General features: G+C 49.8%; 1 protein-coding gene across 1 annotated transcript in view; it reads right to left on the bottom strand.

Moving 5' to 3' along the window:
* Positions 1-8,813, bottom strand: part of Tuba8 (tubulin alpha 8) — a 19,348-nt gene extending 10,535 nt beyond the window's left edge. Inside the window, exon 1 of the mRNA XM_004633391.3 lies at positions 8,648-8,813. Coding sequence (XP_004633448.1) covers positions 8,648-8,650 — 3 coding nt within the window. The 5' untranslated portion in view covers positions 8,651-8,813. The remainder of the gene's footprint in view (positions 1-8,647) is intronic.
* Positions 8,814-10,906: the final 2,093 nt, after the last annotated feature.

The raw sequence follows: 10,906 nt of genomic DNA, 5'->3' as shown, positions 1-10,906 counted from the left end.
CACACACACTTTTCCCATTACACTGATTCACTAGAGTATTTAGAGATACAAAATTCAAGACTTTTCTGACTGATAGGTTTGTAGATGTTCCCGAAAGCTAATCAAGGATGGTCTGGTCTCTCAGTGACTTTCCCATTCTCTTTGTTTTTGTTTTTTTGGCTGAACGGGGGATTGAACTCAGGCCCTTGCGCTTGCCAAGGAAGTGCTTATTCTACTGAGCCATCTCCCCAGCCTATTACATTCTCTTTGGAGAAATGCAGGTTTCCAGGGCTGGTAAAGGAACATACAGAATAAGAACACTGCCTAATGCTGGATAATTTAGAAGCCAACCTGAAGAGGTTTCCACTGCCAAAGATGAAGATCGAAAAGAAATAATGAAACAATGTAATCAATGTAATCACAGGGGATCACACTGTGTTTGCAATGGGCAATTTAGCAACTGAGCAAGAACCTGTCTCAAAAGTTAAAAAAGGCTAGAGACACAGCCTTGTGCGAAGGCGTTGTGTTCAAACCCCAGTGATGCAAAAGAAGGAAGAAGAGGAGAAGGAGCAGTTTGGGATGTAGCTCAGTGATACATCACTTCCCTATAGGTGCAAGGGAAGGGGAGTGGGAGGAGCAAGAGGAGAAAGAACAGAAGGAAGAGGAGAACCTTAACACCACTAAGAGCGACGGGATCAGACAGTAAAGCCCTCCTGAGGCACTGCAGGGTGACACACAGAATACTACCTGTGATGCCTTAATCTACTGAATACTTTAGATTTTGTTTCCATTTCATAGAGAACACATAGGTGAGGGGGGTAGAAAATATGGGACACCCCCCCCCCAAACCAAACAGGCCATTTTACAGGGCACTTAACTGGTCCAATCTTTTTAACTCATGAAAAATTAAGCAATTGAGGAGGGACTGTCCTATATGGAAAGAAACATAACCACCATATATATTATGTGGGCTTTGGATTCTGGTTTGAATAAATTTGAAGGCTACATATAGAAATTGATTAATTTTGTTAAGAATGATTAGGTATGAAAATGTCCTTGTTTTATAGAATTGTATCTAAAATATTTAGGGGTGAAACCATAACGATACCTGTACTTTTTTTCAGTGATAGGGATGATGGAAACCAGGTCTTGCACATGTAGGCAAGTGCCCCATCATTACGCTACGTCCCCTCTCCTATTCGAAAATAATAAGCACAGAAGGAAGTAAATACGGCAAAAAAATTATTACAGCTAGCTATGGCATTCTATTTTCTTTCCTGGAGACTTGAAAGTTTTAATAGTAAAAAACAAAATAGCTGGGCATGGTGGCACACAGCTGGAATCCTAGCACTCAGGGGCAAAGGCAGGAGGATCGCCATGAGTCCAAGTCCAGCCTGGGCTACATAGTGAGACCCTGTCAAAAAGAGAAAGGATAGCGCTTCCCTGGCAAGCGCACGGGTCTGAGTTCAATCCCCGGTTCCACCAAAAAAAAAAAGAGAAAGGAAGAAGGAAGGAAGGAAGGAAGGAAGAGAACAGAGAGAGAGGGAGAGAGGGAGGGAGGGAGGGAGGGAGAGAGAGAGAGAGAGAGAGAGAGAGAGAGAGAGAGAGAGAGAGACCATTTACTATACCCACCATGTCCTGAGGACCCAAGCCCTTCAAGTCCTGTTCCATGCCCTCATCCGTTCACATAACACTTACAAAGGACCTACTTTGTGATTCAAAGCAATGATTTCGAAGTTATGTGAGAAAGCACAAGAGACATTATAAACACGCGAAACTTGATGGAGCCCTGAAGTCTCTACTTCCTTGGCACTCCACTGGGCTCTTGCACCTCCTCCTGGCAGGGTGCTGCAGCTCAGCTCTGGAATGTCCCCCCAAGGCCCAGGTGCTAAAGGCCTGGTCCTTTAATGGGTGGCAATATCGGAAGGTGGTGGGACTTACAGAACGTGGCAGCTGGTGGGAGATCTGTGGATCCTAAGGATGTGCCGCGCCCTCACGCCAAGGAGGTTGTGGGAGCCAGTCTCTTCCTCTCTCACTCCCTGGCTGGGAGGCAACTGGCTCTACACTGCCACAAGCTCCCAGTACCGCGAGCTCTCTCACCACCTGGGGGGAAGCTCAGGCCCAAAAGCAACAGGGTCAACTTAACAGGGCTGAAATCTCCAAAACTGTAAGGCAAAATAAATCTTTTTGCCTTATTAGTAGATTATCTCAGGGTTTTATTCCAATAACAGAAAGCTCACCAGCACACAGAGAATGAGGAGCCGCCTGAAGGCCCTCTGCGGCACTCCTCTCGTCCAGGCACTGGGCAGCCTGCTCCAGCTGCTGTCTGATCTTCCTGCCTGCAAGGTCTACCTCATAAGCACGAGCAGACCCAGTACCAGTGTCACTGGGAGGCCGATCCTCAGGCCAGGAGAGCTCACCTATCCATCATAATCGGGCTGTGCTAGCTCAGAATATTTGGGGTACCAGGGCCAGACTGGTCTCACAGACTACTTCATATGCATCTCTCATCATTGTTGTACACATAAAAATGATTAGGGCTCAGAGAGGTGGAGGGGCATTCAGGAGTTTATAGTGCTGCGGCGAAAGAGTCTGGACCAGGCCTCGGGGCTTCGATCCAGCCTGAGTTCTCCCCTTTGCGGCCCCGACCTCCTGCCTCGCCTGCACTCTCCACTGCCATGGCCCTGTGCTTTGCCCACATCTACACCAAGCATGAAGAGCGGGCAGCAAGACCAAGCTCAGAGACAGTTCCAGGGCAGAGAGAACCAGAGCAGATCAGGGCAGCCTCTCTGAAAATGGGTCATCCTTCTCTGGTAGAACCAGGTGTCTACTTCTCAGAACCCGCACAGGGGAACAGGGTAAGCTGACCCAGCAGAGGATATTTAAGTGATATGTTTGCTCCGAACTCAGATTTCAGATTCCCCTCTTTAGCCAACCAGAGCACTTGCTTTCTCTCCCAAACTATTTCTCTCTCACACACAAACAGTTCTATTTTGAATCTGGGCTTAAAGAGATACCCTTGAGTCCTGTTCTCTTGGGTCCCTATGAAGTCAGCAGCTTCTCTGCCCAGCAATCCAAGGAGTAAGGACAGGGTGATGGAGAGACCTAGGAGCCCCTCTCCTCCAGAAAAGTATGGCATCCCATCAATATACCTAGTACTTGGAGACCCATGAACGTCACCTATTCCCTTCATCCTGGCAACATATGTTTCCCATGGTACTATATAAAAGAAGTCATTGCAAGAGAGAGGGCTAATCCCTATTCATCCCTCAGGTCTTGAGTGAAATTTTACTTCCTATGGGCAAGAGGTCTGGACAACTGCAGACCAGCACAGGCCCCTGCTCTGCGCTCCTGGAAGCCTCTTCATCGCCATCATTGTGTTCCTCACACCACAGAAACCCTGTGGCAAGAGTAGCTGAATCCTCAGCCCCCAGCTCTATGTGATCCCAGCCGGGCCCAGCAGCCATGAAGCCTTCTCCAGGCTCACAGCCCTCTTAGCCTGTGCCCACACGGTGCACAGACCAGGTGTAAGCGAGCTGGGAGCTGGAAAAGGCGACTGCTGGCCTGCTTGGTTCAAGGAGGAACATTCACAGGGATCCTGAAGAACTCAGACGTGCCTCCTGGGGGCACTGTAGGTGGGAGAAGCAGCCCAGCCCTGTGAACAAGAGGCGGGACAATTTAAGTTTGTCTGGAGGGCAGGCCCACGCAGGGCAGGGCAGATGAGATACTCCTGTTCCTCTGGATGTCCCCCATGGAGGAGGGAGTGGGTGTTTTGTAGAATATGCAAAAAAAAAAAAAAAAAAAAAAAGGAAACTGTAGAACTTTGCAGGGCTATTAGAATTCCACTGCAAGAAACCCTTACGCCAATCCTACTTTAGATACTTCTTTCCATTTCCAAACTGCTCCTTAGCTGTTTCCTTTTGCTTTATTCTCAGAGGGCTACAGTGTACTAACCACTATCCTCTGTGGAAGAGGGATTTGAGAGCTTTAACAATTATCTCAGAGTATCATGAGACAGCAAAACCACAGATTATCTAGGAAAGGAGCAGACGTAGGCGGGCGCGTGTGCCGTGGGAGAACCGAGGCCGGCCCACATCCCTGACCCCCTGCGTGTGCACACACCCTGCAGTTGTTCTCAGGGAGCCTATTATTACCCCCAATTCTCTCTAGTTGTCAGGCTGGAATAATACATCACATATATTTTAGGACCTAGGTCAGAGACAGCAAGTGAAAAGTAGACCCACAGTGTTCCGGAGGGATAATTACAGGAAGAACAAATGTGATTCATGAAGCACTGAATTATCTCTGCTCAGAACCCTTCAAATGTCAGCGTATTTGGCATCAGTCAGAGGAAAGAACAGAGAGCAAAGCAGGAACGACCTAAATTAGCATCTGTCCGCGAAGGTGGCTGGGGGAGAGGGTCGCAGTTAGGACAGTGGAAGGCTGCCCTGCATTTGCTAACGCTGGGACAGGGGTGTTTTAGAGCACAATTGGCCCTGTGGTGTCAAGAGGCTCTTGGGCTTTAGCTGACCTTGGAGGGAGTACGGGCAACAGGGCAGGAGTTTTGTAACAACACACGCTCTGCCCACTGCGTTTTCCCACTGCCTTCCACACCTCGTTATCTGGGAGAAATGCTAAAAAGCAGATGCTGACATGGGAAATGACAGCTGCGGGGGCCATGGCCACAGATACCGTTGTTGGTCCCTTGGTGGCCCAAGGGAGAGGAGTACTTGATCCATTTCCTCGCACTGAGAATGCCACATCCTCCCACCTCCCGCCTATCACTGACTTTCTATTCACCAGCTATTTCCTGCTCAAAAATTATTTTTAACTTTCCACCTTTTCTCAAGGTTGTTCAAGAGAACCCTTAGAAGGGACACGGTAGCAGCGCCTGCACCCCCACCCTCCAGCGGGGTACCGGCTTGACCAGAGTCCGGAAGCTTCCTATCGGACATCACCAGTTGCTTCTCAGCTATCCAGCAGCTTTGCCCAGAGCTAGTGCCCTGTTAACCAAGGATCCTGTACACAGAAGCAGGCAGCCAAGGACCCCTGGGGAAACCTGCTCTTGGTGACAAGAAAAATGGACACAGGAGTCTGAGCTGAGACTATGCAGAGTACAGCCATACCTCCCCATAGGGCGATGACGGTGGAGGAGCACAGAGAGCAGGCCCACTCTGCTCCCCAGCACCCCTACCCTCTAACCACCCATCTTTGCTGGTAGACAGAGTCTGTGTTGCCATTTGATGCCAGTCTCCATCAGAACTCACTGGTGCTCCCTGGCACAAAGAAATGGAGTGAAGGAGGCTGTGTTGTGGACCCCAGAAACTCCCTGTGCACTCGAGTGTCCTTGACCTGGCCTGGATTTTCCACACTATTTCCTCAAAAATGTGCCATACTTCCCAGGAGAGCTGCTTACCAAAAGGACACAGGGAAGCAGACGGGATGCTGCTAGGTTACAGAGTAGTCTGCTGATCTGGTCATTAAGAACAGAGGGTACGGGATGAGCGAGTTTAAGTTAGCATCTTCCTATAAGTTGTGTAACTTGAGGCTCCAGTTCCCAAGTGTGAAAGGATGCTGGTGGTGTGCTAACAGGTAACTGAGGGAGGGAGGGGGGGTATTCACACAAGCAAATCTCCAGCTGCCCCGTAACCAGAGGAATGCATTTAAAATCTGCATGGGGATTAGAGATCTATTTCTTGCTCAGAACCTACAGAAATACCAAATCTAATTCTCTTTACCATCAAGGGGGCCTCCCCTGCCCCAGGAAGGGGAGTATGGGGGACAATGGCTTGAAATCTAACACCCTGGAGGAAGGAATGTCTAAGAGGGAGGGGGTGATTCCTGGGGTCACAGTTTACAGATGCACATTCTAGGCTTTAGGAACCAGCCAATGGCTGGCATTGCAGCTCAATGGTAGAGCCCTTGCCCAGCACTCTTGTGGGCCTGGGTTCGAGCCCTAGCACCAGAGGAGGAAAAAAATGAATCAAACGATTTTCTTTTCAAAAGATGTTTTGTGAATGAGACGTTAAAACAGTACTGGGCTCATGAGAAAATGCTCTCAGTAAAATCTACTGTACAAACTTCAGTGTTCAAAATGAAGATATTTCTTTTTCAAAATATCCAACCACTGGGTTTTCAAAATTCCTAAGTACATTTTAAAGTTCTTAAGCATGTTTAGAATAAGGTATTACTATGTAGGTTTTTGATTTATCAGGTATTTCCGATACTTGCTGCATGAACACCCACTGAGGTTTGTTATAGTGCTGGATTATATCTCCCGTCCTAACTCTGAGAGCGTCCTTACAGCTTCACTCAGAGCCACTATGATATTTGGATCAAAACTGACATGTGCAAAGGGAAGCATTTTGAAAACTATAATTTATAATAATTTTGTTATTAGCCAGTAAATATATATATCGCTAATAACAAAATCCCTCCACATCTGTATATATAGCTATATATACAGATATATAGATATATATACACACACACATATCTATATCTATATCTATATCTATGCAGAGTTATTTATTTATGGAGAACAGTACTGAAGATGAAGATCGGCTCAATGGCGCGTGGAGTCACATTCCCAACATATTTTTATTTTGAAACAGGATCTTCCTACATTGCCCAAGCTGTCCTTTATGTTGTTGTTCTGAGACAGGGTTTCACTGTGCAGTTCAGGCTGGCCTTGAACTCACTCTGCAACCCAGGATGGCCTCAAACTTACAGCGATCCCCCTGCTTCAGCTTCCAGAGTGCTGGGATTACAGGCGTGTGCCACCACATGCCTGGCTGCCCAAGCTGTTCCCAAAGTTTATTTATTTTTATTATTTTTGGGGGGGGTTCAGTCCCAGGGATTGAACTCAGGACCTTGCCAGGCAAGTGCTTATTCTACTGAGCTATTTTCCTGGCTCCAAATTTTTAATTTAATCTAATTATTTATTTATTTATTTATTTTTGTGGTACTGGGGATTGAACTCAGGACCTTGCACTTGCCAGGCAGGCGCTTATTCTACTGAGCTATCTCGCCCTGTATTTATTCATTTATTATTTTTCATTAGCATGCATGCAGCACAAGACTGCATTCTTCATGGCATTTGTCCTGGCGTGCAAGCACACAACACATCTTAACTCCTTTATGTCCCCTTGCACTCCTATCCCTCCCCTCTCCACATCTTGGGGGTCTCAAATTTTCAATCTTCTTGTTTCTGACCCCCAAGTAATGTGATTGCAGATGTGTACTGCCAGGTCTGGCAGATAGTATAAATATTAAATTTTAGAGCAAGTAGTTTAGGGTTTGCTTCAAAATAAAGGAAGAAGAGCTAAATGGAGCCAGACTGGTTGGTTTTGTAATTCTTGACATTGAAGTTCTTTCTCTATAACAAGTCAATGAAAATAATATCTATGCGGAGTCTTGGGCTGTCAAATACCATCCCTTTTCATTTGGCAGAAGAGAGAACCAGTCAAGAGAGGTTTTTTTGTTTTGTTTTTTGTAGAGCCGGGGATTGAACTCAGGCCCTTGCGCCTATTCCACTGAGCCATCTCCCCGGCCCAAGAGAGTTGTTGAAGGCACACACAGTTAGCCGCGGAGCCAGGAAACAACACTCAGTCCATCCCTGGGCACCTTCTATGCCCCGCACCAGGGCCTTGGGTGGAACCGGATCTCTGCCACCTTCACCCTCAAATCCCTCCACGCCTCCTCACGGTCCCCAAATCTTCAAGTTCCCGGGAGCGCGCTGGCGAGAGGGAGGGTGTTGAACAGATAGGACGCTGAAGCAGCAGAGCTGGGTCGCGAGAGCCAGAAAGGCCTGGGCCCTTTTCCAGCCATCAGGGGGCGGCAGGAGCGAGGTTCTGGGCCGCCGCCTGCTCGGCCACTCTATGACCTTGGTCCACAGACGCGCTTATCGCGCCCCCACTCTCCACGCTAGCGCTTCCACCCGAGCACCTCCGGAGTACGGAGACGTCGGGACTCTGGGAGAGGTTCTTAGGTCCCAGGAGTTCAGGGAGGGAAGAGGGCCGAATTTTAGCCACTCTTGGCGCCGCGGAGCAGGCGTTTTGCGGAGAGAAGAAATTGCGCTCCTAGCGCACAGCGCGGCTTCGGGCGCAAACTGAGTGGGAAACAGCCGGAGGCCGAGGTCCCCGGCCTTGCCGGAGCGAGACGTCTTAGCGCCCACGATCTTCCGACCTTCGGGCTTTAACCCACAAAGTGGGAAGCTGGATTGGGCCGGCACCAGGGAAGCTGATTGCTCCCGGAGCGCCCCGCCGAGCTGGAGTTGGGGGTTCACAACAGAGCGCGATCCCAGCGTGGGGAACCGCGAAACCCTAAATCCCTTGTTACACGGATTGGGCTTGGAGACGTGACTGCCCCCAACACCCTAGCAGCCCCGGAATTCCTGTGTTCCCTCTTCCTTCCCACTCCGGTTCTCAAGCTGCCCATTTGGGTTCCCCAAAAATCTCACTCCTCCGGCGGGCTCCCCTCATCTGTGACCTCACGTCTGCCTTAGGACCCTTTAAGGGGCGACTCGCTCTTGGATTCCGCGTTTCCCACACGATCAAAAACACTTGGCACCAGGTGCCCGCAGCCCTAGGGTGCGCGCCCTCGACCCTGAGCTGACCCCCCAGGACACTTCGCGCCCCGCTCCTGCCCACGGCTCCCCGAGGCTCACCATCGCTGCCGCCGTCCTCGCCCGCTCGACTGGTTCCTGCGCCTGCCCGCCCCCGACTGCTCGGGACGCCGCCGCCTGCGCTGCTGTGACACGCTGGGCTGGCGGGGGCCGGGGACACGCACGCGGGGCCAGCAGCTGCCCGGCAGCATCACAGTGCCCAGGAGGGGAGGGACCTGGCCGAGTCACAATGGCACTTCCCCGCCCACCGCGCTCAGCGCTCGGGCCAGCGGCTGCCTGCGGGGCCCGCGAGCCGCCAGCTCTGCGGCTCCCTCGCCCTCTGCGAACTCCGCGGTCGGGCTCCACGGCACTCGGCGGCGAAGCCAGCCCCGTCGCCCGAGCGCAAAGTGCTGCCTGGGAAGGCAACGTGAGCATTCTCACGGACAAACATTCTAGGAGGCTTTTCGCCCCAAACCCTCATCACGGCGCGGCGCTCGGCGCTCGGCGCGCGCTCACTGTGCACAGGCGGGTCACGGCGCTCCGCGCTGGAAGTCGGCTTTTAAAAAAGCCGTACGCAGCAGGTGCTTAATACTGTGTCCCTGTGTTTCCGGCTCGGCCTCTGTGCCGCCCCTTCACTACTTCCAGATCGCTCCCTTTGCTCCGTTCCTGCTGGATTTCTTCCTACTTTAAAGTTTCAGACGTGCTCAGGTCGCCTCTCCCTGAACTCAGCAGGGTGCCAGCTGCTTTTGGCGCCGCCGCTGAACCTCCTCTTTCACGGAGGTTGGTGAAAGGCAAGGAAATCCCTTAATTGGCTTGGAGCTGGGGAGGGCTGGCGGGAAGCTGGGCCCACGCTGTAGATGTTGGCCACATTCTATCAGACTGTTCCAGTTTCCCCCGACTTTCCCCCAGATTCCCACCACGATAAAGGCTGTAACCCAGCTTCTGTCCGTTCTCATTTTTCTCAGGCAACCACCAGCTGCTTAAGCCAGATATAGTGACTCAATAAAAGTCGGTGATTGGTATTAGTGCTACATTTTATTCTCTCCTAGATTCCAATTATTTCTTCCATCGCATCAGTCACTTTTTACCTTGGAATAGTGTGTGTGTGTGTGTGTGTGTGTGTGTGTGTGTGTGTACCCTCCTACATGACCACAGTCCTCCCTGCGAACAGTCCCTGGTTAAATGTATCAGAAGTGGTCAATAAGCATTACTGAGGAAACTGACTTTTCGGTTCTCTTTGTAAATTACCAAATATAATCAACACACGTTTTTAATGTCTTAGAGTAAAATTGAGGTGTAGGGATCCATTGGTCTCAGTCTGACTAGTTCTATCTGGTGAGAAATGGTGGCAGGAATGAGAAAGATAGACAAGAAGACAAAGCTTGGCTAGGTGTTGCTGGTCTGCCTGGTAGGCAAGATTCACATGCCAGCACCACGAAACCTATGTTTATGCTTTTGCAAAGTTAGTAACATGTAACACAAGGTTGCCTCGCAACTAGTAGCCGACATTAACCAGTCAGGATGCTTATCTCAGGACTGAGGTAGCTTGTTTGCTTTAGGCACTGAGGCCTAGTCCTGCCTACACACCTTTGACGGATTTTCCAGCTTCCACAGTGCCCAGCATTGAGGATGCTAGAAATAATGAGAACATTCCATTGCATTTCAGTATGGTGACAGCATGAACTGTCACATCTTTCCTCTTATGTGCTTTGAAGGAGCCACGCAGGGTTTCACTACGCAGTTCAGACTCGTAGTGATCCTCTGGTTTTCAGCCTTCAGTGCTGGGATTATAGATGTGCACTGCCGTGCCATGGCTGGCTCAGTGTGCCCAGGGGAGAGGTTGTTGCAGCATTTGGTGCTGGGGATCACAGCTACATCGGTACTGAGGATTGAACTCAGGACCTTGCGCTCACAAGGCAAGTACTTATTCTACTGAGCTATCTCCTCAGCGCCCATAGCTACATCTTAAATGCTAATTGAAACACTTTTGGTTCTGAGAAATTAAAAAAAAAAGTTGGCTATTATATACCACATTTTGTCCCCTCTTGCCCCAAAGTTGTATGTCCAAGTATCCCAAAAGGACTGCATTTGAGGATAGGAGTTTTAAGATTTAAATGAGAAAGATATTAAGGTAAAATGAGGTCATAAGGGTGGGGCCCTGATCCAATAGGACTAGTGACGTTATAGACACTAGGAGTATGCTCCCACTGAGGAAAGGCTATGTGCACACCTAGGAAACAGGTTTGAGAGAAACCAGCCCGCCCTAAACCTTGATCTTAGACTCCTAGCCTCCAGAACCAAGAAAAAAGAAATTTCTGTTGT

This window comes from Octodon degus, unplaced genomic scaffold, assembly GCF_000260255.1.
Source record: "Octodon degus isolate 3935 unplaced genomic scaffold, OctDeg1.0 scaffold00054, whole genome shotgun sequence".
Taxonomy (NCBI): Eukaryota; Metazoa; Chordata; class Mammalia; order Rodentia; family Octodontidae; genus Octodon; species Octodon degus.
This window is presented reverse-complemented; position numbering and strand designations above follow the sequence as displayed.